This window comes from Ambystoma mexicanum, chromosome 13 (genome assembly GCF_040938575.1).
Source record: "Ambystoma mexicanum isolate Mex_15411 chromosome 13, UKY_AmexF1_1, whole genome shotgun sequence".
NCBI classification, from domain to species: domain Eukaryota; kingdom Metazoa; phylum Chordata; class Amphibia; order Caudata; family Ambystomatidae; genus Ambystoma; species Ambystoma mexicanum.
The window spans coordinates 493,093,277-493,114,154 of NC_090938.1; the positions used below are offsets into that span (position 1 = coordinate 493,093,277).

The following is a 20,878-nucleotide window of genomic DNA, read 5'->3' on the forward strand; positions in this document are numbered from 1 at the left end:
AGGGGAGAGGGGGAGAGAAAGCAGAAGCAAAGAGGAAGGTTCTGAAGTGCTTCCGGAACCGGAGATGGTTCTCCTCAAGTTTCAGGGAGGCAGGAAGGCTGTCCCAGAGGGAGGCCCCTGCCGCAGAGAGAGATCTACCCCCAACTCGTTGCTTGGAGAAGCGGCTGACCCTGAGGGAGTTGGAGGCGGATGAGCAAAGAGCTCGAGACGGAAGATATTTAGGAAGAGAGAGTTGAAGGTATTTCGGCCCCAGGCCCCAGAAGGCCTTGTGGACAATGCAGAGGGTTTTGAACTTAATCCTCGCAGCCACTGGGAGCCAGTGCAGAGATTTCAGTCCTGGAGAGATACAGCCCCTGGGCTTGAGGCCAAGGACAAGTCTTGCAGTCCTGTTCTGGATGAGTTGCAGTGGGCGGAGAGTAGAGGCAGGCAGATTTAGATAGAGGCTGTTACACTAGTCCAGCTTAGAGAGAGCCACGGCTCTGGAGACAGCAAGCTTCTGGGGGAAGGAGAGGAAAGGAAGAATACCTCTGAGGTGGTGCAGCTGGTAGTGTGACTTCTTTGAGACGTCAGAAATGTGAAGAGAGAAGGAGAGTGTGGAGTCGAAGATGACCCTGAGGTTTTTTGCCTGGCTGGTAGGAGCAGGAAGAGGGCCAAGAGAGGCCGGCCAGAGAGCTGCAGGGAAGGAGGGAGTGGGTGTGCCGATGAGTAGAATCTCAGTCTTACTGGCATTAAGGCAGAGGTCATTGACGGCACACCACTCCTGGATAGCAGACAGACAGTCAGAGATGAGGGAAGGAGAGGAGGAGGCCGAGGGTAGCCTAAAAATGAGCTGGGTATCATCCGCATAACACTGAAAGTTGGGGCAGAGAGCGGCGATGCGGTGGGCCAAATATTGGTTCAACAGCCAGGGAGAGAGGTTAGATCCCTGGGGGACACCACAGGTAGAGAAAAAGATGTCGGAGGAAGGACCCAAGTTGGACCTGGGAGGGTCGATTGGAGAGGAAAGAAGTCAGCCACGCCAGAGCCTGACCAGTGACACCCAGGTTATCACGGAGACGGTTGAGCAGGATGGCATGGTTGACAGTATCAAAGGCAGAAGAGAGATCAAGCAAGATGAGAACACACGGAGTGTTAGAGTTAAGGTTGGAGAGGAGGTCTTCACGGATGTTCAGGAGAGCAGTTTCCGTGCTTCTGGCAGCTCTGAAGCCAGACTGATGGTCATGAAGACAACCCACAGATTCAGCACGGAGATTAAGCTGGGAGATGGCCAGTTTCTCCAGGAGCTTGCCCAGGAAGGGAGTGATGGAGATTGGGCGATAGTTAGCCGGGCAGGAGGGGTCGGTAGAGGGTTTCTTAAGAAGAGGGTGCACAAGGGAGTGCTTAAGGGGGGGAGGGGAAGACTCCAGTGGTGAAGGAGTGATTGCAGAAGTCAGCCAGGGCAGGAGCCAGGGAGTCGATGTGGTCCTAGATAGGTTTGGAGGAACAGGGGTGAGCCTGTTTCGACGAGATTTTCATAGATCGGACTTGTCTGGAAACCTCGTCAGCAGAGAAAAGGGGAAAGGCAGAGAAGGAGGGAGGAGGGGTGGCTGCAGAAGGGCCAGAGGAGGAGCAGAGAATAGAGGGAGGGAGGTGATAGGAGGAGAGTGAGGACAGGATGTCCTGAATTTTTGAAATGAAGTGAGACGGCAGTGCCGTGCAGAGGGCCTGAGAGGAGACAGGAGAGGTAGAGACTGCAGCAGGGTTGGCCAGTTCCTTGCGATTTTAAAGAGTTCAGCCGAGTTGTTAGATGCCGCAGAGATGCAGACTTGGATATGGGCTCTCTTCTTGGTGAGAACTGAGAGCCGGTATTCCCTTTGGAGCAGGCGACAGGCCAGTTTGTCAGAGGATGAACATGAAGCGCGCCATTTCCTCTCGGCCACCCTCACTTGCGTTTTAGGGTGACGAGATCTGAGTCATACCAGGAGTTACACTTGGCTTTGGGCTTCAGGCAGATTCTCATGACAGGGGCAAGGATATCAAGAGTATCAGATATAGCAGAGTGGAGAGTGGAGAGTGGAGAGGGCTGTGTCAGGGTGAGAGTCAGTCGAAGGGGGAGGTGGGGATGAGAAGGTGGCGGCGAAAGCCTCACTGACACGCGCTTGATGGGTCGGATGACCGAGAAGGAGGGTGGCAGTGATGAAGGTGGCTTGGCCTAAGGGGTAGGGAGGGTGAGGTGGGAGGATAGGAGAAAGTAATCACTCCAGGAGAGAGGAGTGGAGAGAGGGACAGAGAGGGGAAGGTCAGAGGAGATCAGATCATCGAGAGTGTGCCCTGCAGAATGAGTCGGCCAGACAGGAGGAGTGAGAGAGAGTCGCAGAGCTCGCGAAAGTGGCCGGAGGGGGGACAGGAGGCATACAGGTGGATGTTGAAGTCTCCAAGAAAGAGGAGTTGAGTGGTTGAGGCCAAGAGTGAGGAGGAGAGGTCCGCCCACTCGGAGAGGAAGGAAGAAATCTGACCAGGTGGCCGATAGATAGTAGCCACAGTAAGGGAATGGCTAGGAGAGAGAGAGAGTCGGCAGACAAGGCATTCAAAAGAGGAGTAGGTCTGCGTAGGAGTGACAGAGGCAGGAATCCACTCAGGGAAGATAAGGTGAACACCCCCACCAGCACGGTTGGGCCTGGGCACGGAGAGGATCTTGTAGCCGTCAGGTAGGAGTATGTCAAAGCTGGTGACAGAGCTGGCCGTGAACCATGTCTCAGTGAGACGGGGGACTTCCAGGTCCAGTTCCTCAAGAAGGCGGCAGATATCAAAGGAATGTTTGACAGCAGAGCGAGAGTTAAGAGTGGCAATGTGGAGAAGGTTGCCATCCTTGAAGGACTTCCGAGGAGGGGTACAGATCAGAGGTACGCCCTGCGGAGGTGTAGGAGCACGAGAGTGGGCAGAGAGGGAGGGGGAAGGCAAGGTAGCCGAGGACAGAGGGGCGGGGACAGCAGGAGAAGAAAGGAAGTTGATTAGGCAAGCGAAACGTCTATCAAAGAGGTGAAGGTTGGCCTGAGGGCCTTGGACCAAGACGGTCCCATTAGAGTAGACATTAATGATGGTCTTAGAGGAGTGGAAGGAGGCCAAGAGGACATCCCAACGGGTGCCCCCAATCCTTCTACGTTGTTCCCTCCACAACTGGCTATGGGCCTCATTACAAAAAGCAAAAAGCTGCAAAAAGCAGGCGTTAAAATCCCCAACCCGCAAAGGGACCTCGTAGTAAGGCGGTAAGGATTTACCGGTACCGGTAAAATACCGGTACCGGGAAACCCTTACCGCCTACCGTGTAATGAGGCCCTATGTATCATTTTATTACTAGCCACATCTTCCAAGTCATAGTGGCATCCTCGAAGAAATGGATAGTAGGCTTAAGCTTTATGGGGAAACCTAAATAAATAGAACTATCCACCACTTCAAGTTTAGCATTGCCCAATTTCCAATTAAACGTTTTAGGTAGATGGCCAGCTAAGCACATCATTTTGGTTTTAGTGGTATTAATTATCATGGAATTCGTTTGTGCAAAGTTGACAAGGGCATATATTGATCGTTGCAATCCTATTGGGGTTAAACCGAAGAGGACAGTGTTGTCAGCATATCCAAGCCACGACACAGCCTCTCCATTATATAGAAGGAATGTATTTTGCTGCGTCAATAAAGTCCGCCATAGCCAAAACATATAAATTAAACAGTAGGGGAGCAAGGACACATCCCTTTTTCAATCCTTGATTAGTTTTAATAAAATCAGTAAGCTCACCCTCCCGGTTCAGTTGAACTGCCTCAGTGGTGTGCGCAAGCAAGGTTTTAAGAAAATAAAGCAATTGTGAATCGATCCCCAACTGTTCCAATGTATGGTCGAGATACCAAATCAAATGCCTTACTATGGGTCAATAAAAGAACAGTAAATATTAGAATTGGGGCGACACTCCACCTCAGCCATAAGATATTGTTTAGCACAAATGTTATTTAAAATTGCAGTGTCCCTTTCTAAAACCAGTCTGAAAACATTTCAGCAATTCTCTTTCTTGCACCCATTTATTGAGCTTTCCTAGTAGAATATTAGCAAATATATTTTGACTCGTATAAGCATTGCTAATAATAGATAACTAGTTGGATCTTGTTTGTCCCCTTTTTTATATACCGGAATTTATAAAGACTTTCTCCAGCTGGCAGGCACTATCTATTAGGTAAGATTTTCATAACAATGATATTTCTCTGACCCGTGTTAACCCCAGAACCTTTTGCTTTTACTGGTGGATTATTTTTCCTTATACCTCTGTGAGTGGGACCCTTTTTCCACTCTCAAAGAATATTTTACTCCATTTATGGGTGTCATTTTAAAGACTATCCATAGTGTCTTTTAAAAGTTTTTCTCTAAGACAACTTTTTGGCAATAAGTGACTATTGTTGCTGGGTTGCCCTAGGAGCTCCCCCTTTTAACTTTCTCTGGATAACCTTGTGAGAACTACAGTTCCCAAGGGTAGAAAGGATCTTTGGATCCCTTTTACATTTTATTAGGTGAGCCCAGCACACCCCACCCCTTCCCTTCCTTCCTCCCCCCACCTTATGTGGAGTGCTGGGAGCTACATTTAAAATGAGAAAGGGGATATTCAGTAACATTTATGTTACAAGGACAAACTTAACTTTAATGGCTGGTGGCAGCGAACCACCTTTTTATTAATTCGGTGCACCTTTACCGTGGGCCGTTTCCACACCTATGGGTGCTCTTTTTTACCAAAATGGCCCAGTCTGCTTTTTATTTGCCATTTTAGTGTTTATTCTCCTTTCTTGTTCCTTCTCCTGACATCCAGGGTGGGCTTTGGCAGGAGACCTGTGGACTCCCCGACCAGGCTCCAGAGTGTCTGTGAATGCAGGAAGCGAGGGAGGAGTTCAAACTGTAAGGCTGGCTGTCCAGAAAGGACTGCCAAGTTTGAATGTTGCATGACTGTTTGATTGGCTGCGTTCCCGCATAAAAGTCTGATCCTGGAAGCTGAAGAGGTAATTGACCACTGGAACCAGAAACTAAGAGAAAGATGAAGAAACAGCAACTGAGACGATTTCCAGCGACCGGAGAGCCTATTGTGTAACCGGAGCCTGCCGTTACCCTTCCTTCCAATCGACCTGGGGCCCCCGAAAACGATGACCCTAATCCCGAGACTGGTGAGACCCACTAGACTCAAGACCTGCATTTTGAGCCATCCCACACCATGCTGCAACCTTGCAGGGCTCCAATACCCTAATACCCTGGCACCTCGAGCCATTGTGCGGTGCACAGTCTTCCGAATTGGTCTGAAACTTTGTGGGCATCCTGCTGGATTTCCAGTGGTGCGAATTCAGTACGAAAAGTCCTCTCACCAGAATGCTGGACTTTGCAAACAACGAGAATCTGACCAGTGATATTCTGTCTTCTTCTATGCTCCTGAAAAATGTACCAAATCCACAGAGCCGCATCCAGCCACAAGGAAAACCTTGCTGAGAGCCTTCCTGTGATCCTTGCTGTAAAAGTCCTTCCAGTGTCCCGTCTTCTGTCAGCTTGATGAAGGAATTCAACAACCGGGTTTTTGGCTGCAGATCCTGAAGTCCTCCTGCTGCAAAATCTTCTGTACTGAGGTACTGTGCTGGCTTGGGTATTCACTTACCTTAAGTCTCTTGTGATTCCTGTGTAGTTTTTCTTTGTTTCTGTGATTGGGTGTCTTCTCGTTCAGTGAACCCAAGCCCCTGCTGGAATCCTCCTAGGGTCTCTTTTTCTGAAGCCCCTGGACCTTCAACTAACTCTAAAAGTAAAGCACTTACTTGTTCTAACAGTCTTCCGTTTTGCTACTTAAGAACCTATCCTTACCTGTATGTTGGACACTAGACCCTAGTGACCCCCCTTCTGCCACCGAGAACACTCATGCTCCAAGAATAAGGGAAATTGTTCTAAGGATTGGGCTGTTTGCCAAGAAACAGAATAAGTGTTTAAAAGTTACTTACTTGCAAAGGAAGTTGGTTGGTAACTAACTCTGAGTGAACAGTTACAAAGGTTATTACTTACCTATGTTCAGCCATTCTGAAAAGTATATGTAAGGTTATTTTACTTCGCTTACTAATGTTCTGCCATTCTGAAAAGTATATGTAATATATTTCTTTCCTTAGAAACTGTTATGCCATTCTAATAGAAAGTAGATGCAAGGCTATTTTACTCGCCTGTAAATTGGCTGGTCCTCTTTCCCAAAAGTAATGTTGGCTTCACCAACTATTTCTTTCAGAGAATAGCTGTATAAGTTTCCCAACTGGGTCTTGCTTCCCCCGACTTGCTGTTAGCCTGCCCAGAGTCTGCATTCGGTTTTACCTACCTAGAATACCTTTGAGTCATTCTTAAAGTCTAACACTGGGTTTTGCTTTCCCTGGTCTGTTTTAGACAGACACAAAAATAGTCAGAGGTTTTTACCTGCCTTTAAGTTGCCGATAGCTCCTTTAAAAAGTTTATAGGTTTTCCTTACCTTAAGGTAGCTGTTCGCCGTCCAAACTAAGAGTTAATGCTTATCCCAATCTCTGTTTTACTGATCTCAAAAGCACCTGTAATAGAATATTACATCCTCAGGATTTACTCACCTAGCATAACTGTGGGTTATCACAAAAGTAGTTATATGTTTTTTTCTGTACCTACAATAAGTGTTCCACTATTCACAAAAAGTATATTGTCCAGCTGGTTTACTAGGCGATTTCTTGCTGAGCATCACTGTACTATTGCTATGGTCTACTACCCTTATATTACTGAAAGTAATCTAAAAAGTAACTCTTGGGTTGACTTCCCTAGAACTCCTGCTATGTGTTCCAAATTAGGTTATATGCTTTGGTCTGTGTACCTTCAAGCATAGTGTTGTGTTTTTCTATAATGTGTTTATATGACCTGTGATGGTACTCATTCCCCCCCCCCCAAGATTTATCTGGGCCTACTTCTATTTAAATAAACCATTTATTTTTTACAATACATAGTGTTTCAGTGTTTCTTTGGACCATTTGTATTACAATTTCTTTGTACTGATTCTACAGCCCTCTCTGCCTCCTAAAATAAGTCTGGTGTCATGATGCCTACCCCTGGGGATCCAGATCAAGTCCAGCAGCCCCGGAAGCAGGCATCAAGTTATTCCAAGCAAGCCCAACAACCCCTGCTAGGGGCCATTTGGGTGCAGTCCTGGTGTCTATGGCGCCAGGCTCATATGGAGAGTCAGTCCTGGCGCCATAGGCGCCAGGCTCATAGAATAAAACTTACCTGATGCAGACCATGCTGCAAACTTACCTGGTGCAGACCATGCTGCAAGAGCTCCAAGACAAAAGAGGCTTGAAAGGGACTACTTTACCTTGGGATTATTTTCTACTCGGGTGGGGTCGGGGAGGAATACTTACCTGGGACTACTTTGAAGGCTATTTAAAACCACGCCGAAGAGCAGCACACGCTTCGCGTTATTCTGCATCCAGCAGCGTAACGCTCACCGTGCCTGCAGTCAGCATCCAGTCTTCTGCCACGCCCGCCTCGAGTCTGGAGCTCCTAGAAAAAGGGAGGAAGAAGGAGAAGAGGTTAGAACAAGAGCAATACCTTTGATCCTTACCTGAATTCCCGATCCACCGCGCCTTCGAGCTGGAAGAAAGAAGTTATTTTATGCGCGTCGCCTCGCCTGCTGCAGCGCCGCGCTGAACTCACCGGCCTTCGCAACATCTTCATTATCCACCGCATCCTTCTGCATGTTCCCGCCGCACTCCGGCACCTAAAAGGAACACAAGAACAGCAAGGTGAGCCAAGGGAATAAACAGAGGCAATACTAGTTACCCCCATAGACTTACCTGATTTTACCACCGGAGGCATTATTCCCCGAGACTTCATACTTTCTCTCAGCGCCTGAATAAGGGAGAAAGCAACAGGTTACGTACTGATACTATTTTATCGAACTGTGTTGGATAATACAAACCCTTACCTGAATATTACCGGTTGCCACGAGGAACTCTTCGCTAGGGTCAAGATGCAACCTGCAAGGAATCGGACACGAGTGAAAGTCAGACATTGGAACTCTTACGAACTGCATACTTGCGGCGTCTTGCCGGAAATCTAATGTTCTGGAACTCACCAATTCCTTCGAACCAGTGAAGCAACTGGTTATCTACGCGCTGCTGCGCTCAATGCAGGATGGAGAGCTCATCTTTCCAAACCATCAGGTGAGACTATAAGAGGGGACATCAAAGGTGATCAGTGGGGAAGAACAGCGGGGGTGGGGGGGTTTACGCTCAACTCCACTGGTGGTTAATTCCCTTTCTCCATTTGCAGAAGAATATTCCTACGGGCCAAGCAAACGAAGCTAGGTGGGCCAGTCCAGTCTGTCATCTCGGCACTACGCGTCACATTGGTGGAGACCGCAGCTGTCCAGTTCAGATCGACGCCCCTGTGGGAGCCAGGTGAGTGTAACATCTGGCTTCTCTGTCTACGCTACCCTACACTCAGGTGGTGCAGCCTTATACTAAGAGCGGAGTCTTGTACTGCCTCAGTGGAATGGTTTTACTAAGCCCGTAGTTGGACTTCAGAAAAACTGTCCTAACACTTTCCCACTCATTTCTATATTTATAAATAATCCCAGCAAGATTTTTCCCTAGAATTCAGGGTTGGCTTTCATTATAATGTTTGCTGTGCCATCTGGTGCAGGGGCTCGGGAGGATTTTAGCTTATTAATAATGTATACGATAGCATCAACTCCAAATCCTTCACCGAAGAACTTGACCTGGAAATGATATCTTACATCAACCGACTGTTCCATATTTGAATAAAAGGATAACTGATTTATATATGCTTCCCATTGGCCGTCAGATACTGCATTCAGGTCCAGTGGTGCAGAACCAGTCTGGTATTCCCTAACAACATTTCATGTAGTCATTATTCTTCAGCATTCCATACAGCAATTGCCAATTGCCAATTTGATTCGGTTAGGGAATGCCTATGATAAGACAACTAGTTCTTATATTGTGTAGCTATCAACGTTAACTACGCTTTTTCTCTCTTTTGGAGATCAGTGTGGATGTCTTCTGATAATAGCCCTCTATCCACGATAAGTCCATTTTCTTTGCAAAATCTGAGGATCAAAGTTGGCAAGATGGCCTTTGCCAGTTTGCCCATAGTAGAAAAATTCTTAATACATCTACGACCAGCTAAATTTGTGATCATATGTTCAATGTCCCAACTATGAGATGCTAACCATCCTTCCAGCAAATTCTGGATTGCAGAAATCACTTTGATATATCTCTTGTTGACTTTCCCTAACCATATGATTCGATTACCTTGTTGATTTACAGTGGCTACAGCAGCCATACAGGGCCTGAAGCAGGATTTCCCTGTAGTAGAAGTCCAAGTAAGGGCTGGATGGTCACTTAATCTATTATACAAAATTTTCACCAAATCACAAGTCAACATTAATGAATCCGTGATCACAGTCTATATAAGATTTAGATTGCACATTAGTCCAGGTATAGTTCAATTCAGGAAAACAACATTTTTATCAGCAAGGCAATCAAGAGCATGGCTTGCAAGAAACTTTTTCCAACCACGGTGTTTCGTACAGAGTAGAGGTGCTTTTGAGGAAGCATACATTTCACTCAACAAGTTTTCAAACTCAAGCAAGTGCAAATCATGTACATTAAAGCAATCAAAACATGGATGCCTATCATACCAAATTAAAAGTATCTTTTCAATTGAGCGTTGGATTTGCTTCATAGCAGAGCCACCCGGCGGATCATAAACATTAATGATCAATATTCTTTCATTGATATGAGCTTGGGAAAAAAAAACGATAATACACATGGAGATTGAATATCTGCTATAAAGGGCACTAGGGTATATCTAACTTTCAGTCCAATGGCCAAAAACTCCACTAGGACGCCCTCTATGAGAGCGTATTGAAGGATTACACCGCATTCTAACCATCAATATTAAAATGTTCAGTTATCCATGTTTCCTGCAATATGGAGGCATCAGAGGACATAATCATAGAAAGGGGCTGGCCCAAAAAGGATATGCAACCTCTAGTGTTCCATGAGGACCAGTACAGAGTATGCTTTTGTTTATTTATTTATGTCAAACATAACATATATTTCTTTATGAAGACCATGTATTTACATCAAACAGCTATTAAGTATGCAACTTAAGGCTCAATGTTTTTAAAAAGTAAAGAGAAAAATAGCAACAATGTTCATGAAATCAGCTTGGATCATTCCTTCTCAGGGTTACGCACATCATTGATGTCTTTGGAACAAACATGCCATGATTAATCAAATGTTTTTTTTAAAAAATAAACCAAACCCACTCCTGAGGAGTCCTCTGCATACGTATACTTTTCTATTGCAGCAAAAACATAATAAAAGGTTATGAAAAAACATTCATGGAGTGAATGAAAACTGAAAACATAGGTTTTGTTGCTGCACCAGAAAAGTATAGTGCCCCAGTGCTAAACTCAGGCAGGGTGGTGTACATTATGCTGAATGCATAGCAAAACATAATTTTGTGGAATTCTCTAGGTCCTTTTTAGGGTTTTCCTTTTTTTAGTTAATTGATTTTTATTGAAAGTTAAGAATAATTAGATAGACATTACAGCAAGTTGTATGAAAAGTGAAATACATCATAGTAAATATGATAATTGATGATGCTGTAGTTATTTTTTTTTTAGGGTTTTCTTAACTGTTTAGCTTTTTCAATTTCTTCTTTTTAAATAACTGACCTATTTTTGGTGGTCAGATGGGTGTCTATTGAGGTCTCCTTTTTTATTCCTTACATGTATATGGCCCTGGGCGCTGTTGGACGCCATCTAAAACCTAGTCACAGAGCTGCGCTTACAAGCATATCCTGTTACACAAAATCCTGCGAGTTGGTGCGACATTACAAGGGTCGCAGAGCAGAATAAAGTGGCGGAGGACACCGGGATTCTGAAACTCCAACTGTTGTCCCTCCTCGTGGATGAAAACCCAGAGAAAATACCAGACGAGCGAAGCTCGAACGACACAGCCGAGAGGTGAAAAAGCCGGGAAGCATGCCGTCCCGCCCCTCCCCCTACATCAACACGGCTTGTGCAGAGGTCTCCATATCATGCAGGGAGAATACAGCCACGGAGTGGCCAGCACAACGATAAAGGACTGCACTCGTGGTGACGCACTTGAGAGTGGGATGCACAGACCCCTACTTGCCTCAGGCCCCCCTGTGGCACTACCCAGACCTTATACCCACGCTTGATACGACACTACAAAAAAAGAAATGGGACCCGGACAGCAAAATTAAACTGGGAGACCTCTACCCAGACGGGAAGTTTGCATCGCTAGAGGTCATACAGGCAAAGGTAGGAGCAGGCCTTACCACTGCGCTACAATACCATCGGGTGAAAGCAGCACTTAAAAAGAAATAGCCCTCATTCCCAGCAGAGCCGACCTCACACCAGTTCCTGCCCACTATCATGTCACAAGAGGGCTTTCAAGGAGGGATAGCCACACTATACAGAGCAGTACAAGCACACACCCCATCCAAGAATAGAATTTAGGAGAAGTGGGAACGAGATCTAGGTATTAGTATAGAAGACCCACAATGGACCAAGTATGTCAATATACTAAATCTATCGCTATAAGCTCCAATTTCAGACTAATCCAATTTAAAATATTGAATCACTTGCATATAACACCTAGAAAAGTGGCCAAATTCGACACTTCAAAACAAGAGTCCTGCCCAAAGTGTAATGCTCCCGCCGCTAACTCCATACATATGTATTGGAGTGCCCACCAATTAAAGATTTCTGGGAAAAAGTAGCCAGGACCGTAAGTGACATTCTGAACACGCATATCCCTGCTACCCCACTGAAATACCTGCTGGGAGATATAGGCAAAACCTCAATCAAATCCCGTAGATTTTTCGCAATAGCCAATGCGGTGGCCAAGAGGAACATACTTAAGGCATGGAAGGCCAAAACCACCCCTACTCCACAAGAGTGGCTCAAGTACCTAATATTTGTACAGGACTGCGAAGAAAACTACATAAAAGGAATAGTGGCTTCCTGCAGACCAAAGGATATTTGGAGCCCCTTAAGACACTACCTAAATGCCATAATTAATTTACATAAGTCACTCAGACAAAGTCTGTAGGAAGGAAAAGGAGGGTTATCGAACACTAATAGCAGTGATTTACTTCTGAGTAACACTTTTCAAGTTTCCTAATGCTATAGCAGTTGTAAGATTGACATCATGGAATGAGACACACAAAAGATTTATAGTTGAACAAAATGTATTAAAGAAAATGTCATGATGGAATAAGGCCTATCTTGCCCTAAGTTAAGGTGGGATTTCCCTACCTAAAGAAAAGTAAGGAAGGTCTGTGTCACTATGTCCAACTTGCTTGGCTTTTCAACTCGATTTTCCCCAAATATGTATAACTCAGGGTTCCCTTCCCCCAGTCTGATGCTCACCACTCTTTGCTCTCTATCTTTCACCACAGTAAAATTCCTTGTTGGTTTACAGGGGTTCTCTGGTCTTGGCACAGGGTCAGACCATGCGGTCCACCCACTAAAGGTCATGCAAACGGGAACTTCCAGATTTCCTTAAGTAGTTCAATATTCAATCAAATAAGTTGTTCTCAAATGCAGTTCCTTGATTTTCACATAACAATGGTTTCTCAATCTTGACTTCAACTTTCTACCCAAGATCTTTCATTCGCCTTAACTTTGCATTAGCTTGTAGTTAATTGTGCTACAGCGCAATAACGTTGCGCTTTCCTTTCACTTCAATTAAGTTCTGCTTATTCCATTCAGTCGATTATTTCACGTATATCTTTTGGCTTATTTCTTCTAATTCAGTGTTTATTAAATAACTAGGCAATAATGCATTTAATTCGTTATTCCAAAAATGCTGCTTTGCATTTCGATATTTAATACACACCACTTTGCGTCTGTCTTTCAACTCGGCATTCAAAACACAACTATGCTTCCTTCCTTCAGCTTAGTATTCAATGGATATAACGTTGTTGCTTAAACACAACTGTGCTCCTTTCATTCACTGTGTGTGTTTAAATCGGTTCGGTATAAAAATAAAAGGTTCTTATGCTTGTTTCATTAATTTTAGTACTCAATAATTCTAATTGGTTTACTTTTATTCAATTCAGCGTGAAGTTGCTTACTTCACTTTATAACCATATGCAATAAAGATTTCTACAAAATGTATTCTTTAACAAGTGAATTCTTCGGGTAATGTTCCTTGCATCTGTCAAGGTAAGCGACCAGTTCAGCCTGCGACAATTAGTTCACAAAAGCGATAGTTTAGAATATACAGAGCCTTTGGTAGGTGTTCTCGGGTTCAACCGCTCTGTTACAATGTAGACGTGCTTTAACACTAAGAATAGAAGTTCTTTCAATGGGCTTGTGGTAAAAAAAAATAAAAATTAAAAAAATTAAAAAAAAACGCCAACAGGTTTTCTCAGCCTTTTCGACTCACCTTTAGAGACTTTCTACATGCAGCGTTTGCCCCGAACTTCATTGAATGTCTCTGGAGTGGTCCTTCTACTCCTCAGACACTCCGGCGCCCTCACAGCCCCATGGGAAAATAACAATAGGTTATTTATAATAGGTCATTTAGAACGTGCTTAACACCCAGAAGTTTCTAAGTGCGGACCCATGGATCGAACCTATGTTGCTCTGGGTTATCTTGCTTCCATGGCTAGCGCGTTGCCCCTGAACTATCCTCCCGAGAATGAGCATTTCTCGGCTCTGGGTGAAAGGACGGCCCTCTAACTCATTGCCTTCTGTCTGCTTGATCTTGATCCCAACATCTCCTGCTCCCACGCTACACCGACCAGGACCACCTCCAGGACCACCTCCCTTTGCCGTCCCCCAGTGTCTCAGTGCTTACCAACTTAAAGACCGGCTCGCAGCAGCAACACCCCTCTTCGTCTCCTCTCTGCTTCTCGTCTAGCTTCACAGTTTTTATACACCTGCTTTTGATTAACAGGCTGCAGGTGTAAGTCCCTTTTTTTCATAGCCAGGCCTATTAGTGAAAAGGGCCCGATTGCTGTAATGGCATGCCTCAAAGGCTCTCTTCCTCGTGCCATTAGCATAATGGTGCTTTCGGGCTTTTACATGGGGATGAGATTTAATAACAGCCCATGAAGTCTTGCAAAACATCTTCATGGGAAAAGTGAAATGGGGACCATCATGTCTCGCATAAAAGCACCCGACACCCAATCCCCAAGGATCCTCTACTCAAGTTATTCTCCCTTGCTTGGGTACGCCCAGTTGGTATCTAACCATGATGGCCCCTCCCTGGTGCTAAGGGAAGCAAATGTGAGGACGCCCTCAGGTTTCTCACATAGGCCAATCCCTAACTATTCAAGAGTTCATCAGAGTCACTGTAGGATGGAAGCAAATGTCTTATGCAGCAGCAGAAAAGGCAAAGTTCCTCATGATATTTCAGTCACTTAAACAAAATACTTTAGTAAGATGACAATTTATAAGGACCCTGCAAAGGACTCCCTAAAAGAGCCCACGCTGGCCCAGTCTTAACAGCGGTATGGGTGGATACCCAAACACCTTGTAACGCACTTCAGTCACACTGGAGTGACTATTCGGCTTGAGGCAACTTCTACCTTGAGCCTCACAGTACGTTATGGTGGTTGATGAACACACCTGGATTCTTCCCTACGCAGCAGCGACAGACTCAGTCTCCTGGTTCCTCAGTCTGGTGATGAAAGTAAGCACTCTGAATGGGATGTCACAGCAGCAGTCATGAGAATGGACCCTCTGCAAGGATTTCTTCGGTCTCCTACGTCGGTCTGCAGTTTTGGCACCTTTTTATCAGATCCAACAATGAACGGTTACTGCCTGGTCGATCTTCCTCGATTCTGCAGTCCTGCACTCTGGTGAGGGGACTTGGATTGTGCCTCTGGAGGTCCAACTGGAGCTCGCCAAAGTTCTGGGAGGATTTCTCACTCAAAGACATTGCACTGCAAATGCGTCAGAGGTCCCCTGCTATTTGCCGTTTACAGCCCTGGAAGGTCACAGCACCTGGGGGATGGCTCGATCTGCAGTTTGTCTTGGGGCTGGTTGATCCCACCAGCCAAAGGAAAGGAGTTATCCTCTTCAGAGCTACTCTGCTGATAAGAAAACAGGGTCAGGACAGCTTCAGGGTTACTGGAAGGGTCTGCAGGCGTCTCTGGACGTCTTCAGTTTGGGATCTTCTGTCCCAGTGGTCGACATGCCTTCGGAGGAATCTCACCTTTTATTAGGATTTCCCCAATCACTCCTCTGCAATCTCTCCCTGCAGTAGATCAGCAGACAAACGACAGGGGAGTGTCAAACTCCTCCCCTGCATCCGTTCCTCACAGACACACTGGAGCCTAGCCGGGGACACAAAGGGTTACCACCAAAGGTAAAACTTGCACACAGACCGCCAGGGTTCTAAATTGAGGGGAGCTGGGAGCTATTTAGCTCCTGCTTCTAGCATAGTAGAGCCTGGTTAGCTTGAAACCAACAGCTACCAGAAGCTACTTTTGGCTCCTTGGGTCAACTGGTGCCTTCCAAACATGTACATATGACATTAACTGAGTATTTGAGAATGTTAATAAAAGAAGAATTAGAACACATCTAATACACATTTAAACACAATGGTTCATACAAAATGGACACAGTTAAAAAGAGCATCTCTGGTAGCTCCTGGTTCCCCTGCGGTAGCCCCTGCTCATTAAATATCAATTTCAGACCCTGAACCTCCTCCGTCCAGAATGGTAGAAGAAGGGCTAACAAAGGACAACCACACAAGAAAAGAAAGGAGCTACAATGTTAGAAGATAGGTGACGGTTTTGTGCATAACCGAGGATGTGAATACAGTTTGTGGTAGAAAATAGCACAAAAGTTGGTAGAACACATCCACTGCCACCAGCCATATCTTTAGGATTGTCACGGTGACCAAAAAGTCACAGGAGCAGAGAGAAGGGGGATACCTAGGTATCCCCTTAGCACTCCACATAGGGTGGCGTGTGCTAATCTCTCATAAATTAAAGTTTTAGGAAGGATGCAAAGTATCCCTCTTTCATTAAGAACAGTAGTTCTTAGGGAAAATGAAAGAATAGAAAAGGAGAATCCAAAGGGTTCCAATCAACACTGCACATCGGGTGCTGTATACTGCAAAAGTGAAACACATAGGTCTTTAAGAGAAATGGAGGAAAGCAAGACTCCGTGGAATAAGGTAAAACATAAAGAACAAAGTTCCCATCGTTAGAGTAAGTAAGAATGAATTAGGGGAAAAGGGCTCCCCTCTTTCAGGAGAGCACGAAAAAGGTTCAGACGTCCAGCAAAAAGTGCTGGGGAGCTCACTAGGAGAGGGGATTCAGCATACAACTGACAAATCTCCCTAACACTTACCAACCTTGGAGACACTGATGAGGCTTTGAGATATGAGTGAGATAAGTGGGGGAAGAAAATTAAAATTAAAGAATAATCGTAGTCATCCCGAAGCGATGAAGCCTTTCCTTTCCTTTGTACTCAGTCTTGTGTGCCACCTAGTGTCGGTGTGTGTGTGTTTGTACTGTGGTTGTCTTATCTGTGTTTGACTTGTAATGAACAGCAAGTGTTCTTCATGTATGGATCACGTTAGGGTACCGTGTTGGAGAGTGGATTTCCTATTTATTAAGGTTTTAGCTTATTCTAACGTGCATGTTGTGTTCTTTGTGGTCACTTGGGTTGCTAGTCGGTTATTTTTCAAAAAGTCTTTTGGCTTACTGATCTTGTGCACCTGGACATCAATAGTTGGTTTGTGCTCTTATTACATTAACTTGGGAGTCTACCGCTTCTTGTCCTGGGAACCGTTATCTTGTGCCTGCGTTCCTATTCATCCATTACCCACTTCCTTGTTCCTGACCTTGGCTTGGACTGTGAGCTACTGTCTGGGCTCTGCCCGGGTTTCTAGAATACATTTGTTTTTGAAAATTCAGCATCTTGAGTTCTGCGGTCTTGCTGATTCCGAGACCTGCTGCAGTCTCTGCGTTAGGAAAATGGCTGTGTCCATATTGCTGACCTATATCTGCGTTTCTTCATCTTGTATGTCTGCCATTCGATGGTGTTCCAGCCCATGTATTCATCATCTACCTACGACCCAACTGCCCTATCGGTGTAGTGGTCCCTTTCTTGGTTCACAGAAACCTCCTGTCCCTTTATACTGCGTTGCACTATTTATACCTCACACTAGTTGTGCACTCAACTACTACTTTTAGTCCTTACTTGTGTTGCACAATCAAACTAATCCTTTATGGCAGATTGCATGTACATTCACTTTGGTTAAGCATATTGTTTCATGGAGCTCAGTTTAAACTCATTATCTACCACCCCTAGGTTCATGGGGTGCCAAAGCTGTCCCAGTTTGTAACGTCTCGCACATTGGGGCGGGGTCGGGAAGAAGATAATAATGACATTCATCTGTGTCATCACACCTTCAGTCCCGCTGGAGAGTGATAAGGATAGCATGGCATACACAGAGCTTTCCATCACATCAAGGACCTATAGTCATGTGGTAGTCATGTAAAACCTAGAGCAAAAACAGGTTTCTGACTTTGTCAGACAAAATTAAGGACCCAATGAAGGACAAAATGTAATTACTGCCCCAGTCGGAGCGCAGTGTTTGGGAATTGCTGTGACTAAGTATGTTATTTTACCAACAGAGCAAGTACCAATTCCAAGGGGCTCTACACAATGAGGTGAACACAGGCTGCCTTCAAGGCTGCTTGTGTGTGCGTCATTGTGTGCAGCAGAGAAAGCACAGCAGAGGTACGGGCTCGACAGTAGTATTCTGTTAGTTTCAGCTTTTGCAGGGTGGCTGCATTTCGATCCCTGTGCTCTATAAGAAACAGGGAACAATGTCCTGCATACTGCCGGCACGAGTCTCGCAGGGTGCTGCTGCTCGTTACCCAATGGGGATCTAGCTATGCGAGGTTACTGCAGTGCACAGTTTCAAATTCAAAAATGATTAATTCGAAATGCGCGCTGCAGTAAAATCATGCATGATTTCAGGCACAGCCGCCTAACCTGATCCCCCACACGCCACCCTACTTGCCTGTTGGTTTGACACACCTCATTGTGTGCCGCTGACTCCCCCCTCGACCTCCCTTCTCCCTGTGATGCCGGTTCCCTTCACTTACGTGGATGGCAACCAGCACCGTAGGGTCCTCTTTTATTTGTACAACTTTATTCTACAGAAAGCGGGGACATCCGTGCAACCCCTGGTACCACTGTGGCGAACAAGGGTGCTAGGGGCAGCGAGGGGACACTCCCGCAACCTTTGTTCACTACAAAAGTGTATGGTAGATCTGACTGACATTTTCAGCTGTACGAAATCTTTGTAGAGCTGAAATTCGATCAAATATATCATACTTTTTTTTTATTTGAGATTTTGGGACAATACCACCCAATGGCACTGCCAACAGTCTGTAAAGTTGAAGTGGTCTGCCATGCGTACTTTCACTTTGCGAATGGTTACTACCTGTTCAGAAATGGCCCTATTATGAGCAGTTGTAAACTAGTAATACTTTTTCTCACACGGTGCAAGAAAGCAGGTCTGCCTGATTTATATCCCCTTTAACTCACGAATGTGAACACAGATTCACAATTGAGAATCACAGTGGCCCTTTAGTAGATTGAAACTCTTCATGGGCCACTTTCAGAGCATTTGCTTTATGACCCATGGTATTAGCCAGGGATCAAGTCGAGGGTACACGCGGGGGACAGAGCCCCCCTCACTTTATTCAGAGGGGGGACTCAGTCCCCCACAGCTAAAAGAGAAACATTGGATGTACTCTTTGAATTCATGAATTAAAGCAGACCTTGACTGCAGTCCAGGTTTGGAGCCGGACATTTCACCACTGCACTATATAACCGATCAAAAATAACAAACAACTAAAGGTGAAATATCCCATTTCGGTACTGCAAGTCCCAGGGAAAACATTTGTAGTGGTTCTTGGAGTTTAAAACATGCACACCTTTTAACGTTTTCAAAAAAACTATTAGAAGAAAATATCCTGTCTTGGTTTTGTGCGTGTGTTGATTTTATGAAAGGCAAATGCCATTCGTCCTGTTCAATTTGGGCGGTTATGAAAAGCCAATTTAATAAAAATGCGCATATTTCACCTTGATATGCTAATTTCTGGCAACGTCACATCCCATTGTGTTTGTTGAGTCCCCCAACTTTAATTTTTAGGACTTGACCCCTGGTATTAGCGCATCATGGTACTGCAGGTCTTGCATTGTGCGAGTTAAGGGATATGCAGGAGGACTTGGTTATTTTTGCTAAATGAATGATTGCTCAAAGAAAACAGGTCAACATTTCTGCTTCTGGTTTTCATAAAGGCAAAAAACAAAAATTGAAAATTGCAAAGGTTACCTCTAATATACGATATGAAGCGGAGGAGCCTGGAAAATCCACATCATTTAGTTTCAGGTCTCGAAAAGCACTAGAAGGAGTCTGGTCAGCACCAGGTTCAGGACTGTGTGGTGAAGTATTGCAGGACATTGGCTGCACAGCAGCCGCCGTGGTGCTCAGCACCTGTGCTTCGGCACAGATTCCCTGCTTGTTGCACCCAGGGGTTTGAATCAAAGTCCCTTCAAAAGGCAGCTCACTGGATGAAGAGTTCTCCACTCGATGCTTCACTTGGTTTGGTGCCAGCTCAGGAAATTCTGTGAAAAGCCAATGTCGGTCCTTGAAAAAGCGATTTTCGTGGACGGAATAAAATGTATTCCAGAATCCATGAGCACCAACCTCATATTCATCTGTGAAAGAGACAAGAAAATAGGTCAAAGGGTTAAGCATCAAACGGGTCAATGAGCTACGTCGCAAAGGGACCGAGATGGCAGAACTTGTGGACTGCAGTGGATTACCACCATCAGATAAACTAGCCTTGGATCTCTGGCTGGAAGATGATGCAGTACGGTTACACTGGAACACATGTTGTGGGTGCATGGTCTCAACACAAATAGTAGGCAGTTTGAGCATTGGCTGCGTCAGGCTCCCTCCCCTGAATGTTCCAAGCTATTGCATTCTTATTCTATTCCCTCAACACTCATGGGTGGTTAGAATGGAGGTGAAAACATAGGCCAAACATCAGGGATGAGCTCATCCTACTTCTTGTCAGCTGGTTTCTGGTTTTGCAGTGCCACAATATGGAACTGTACTGGATATAAACAGAGTTTGGCAGGAGTTATGTAATGACATGAGCCCTTTATGATGGTACCCACAGATTGACAAAGAATTATAGCATTCCAGTAGTTTCAAATTGGCGATAGGTTACGTTACAGTGATTTATACCGTCCACTGCTGCCATTTGCATGGTCCCCAAGTACTCGGATGGATCTGAAAACAAGAGAATGGGTGAATTTGTAATTGAAAGGAGATGAAAAGTGCATAAGGGCTTTTGCTGTGGTGTTGGTAGTTTCAGTTTGGAAAAAACGGTCACTGTGTGCGGGTTTGTTAATAGGTGGTATGGGTTGGAGGGCATGCAGGTGGCTTGAACCATACGGGATGTCTTGTGTTCATTAGCTGTGTTGAAATGATGCCATTAATTGGAAGAGGTGTGGCGTTCTGATGTTTGGTGCCAGTGTGTGTTTGTGGGAGATGTTATAGATGTTGTGTGTGCATGGCAAAGTTGGTTTGTGTGATGCATGTTTGCAGGAGTAAGAGTTAACAGCGGTAAATATTAAATGTGCAAGCTACTAGCCAGCCATAAAAATTACCTCACCACCTCAATTGTACATATTCGCACAGCACACCCTTTCTTAGAGTCCATTATCACTAACCAATGGCAAGTGCACGTTTTGCTCCTAGGTTTTAGTATGGGTAA

At 45.2% G+C, this 20,878-nt stretch overlaps 1 protein-coding gene across 1 annotated transcript in view; it reads right to left on the minus strand.

Moving 5' to 3' along the window:
* Positions 1 to 20,878, minus strand: part of METTL2A (methyltransferase 2A, tRNA N3-cytidine) — a 224,811-nt gene that overhangs the window by 135,456 nt on the left and 68,477 nt on the right. The window contains exon 3 of the mRNA XM_069634153.1: positions 19,426 to 19,811. Within this exon, the coding sequence (XP_069490254.1) occupies positions 19,426 to 19,811 (386 nt within the window). The remainder of the gene's footprint in view (positions 1 to 19,425; positions 19,812 to 20,878) is intronic.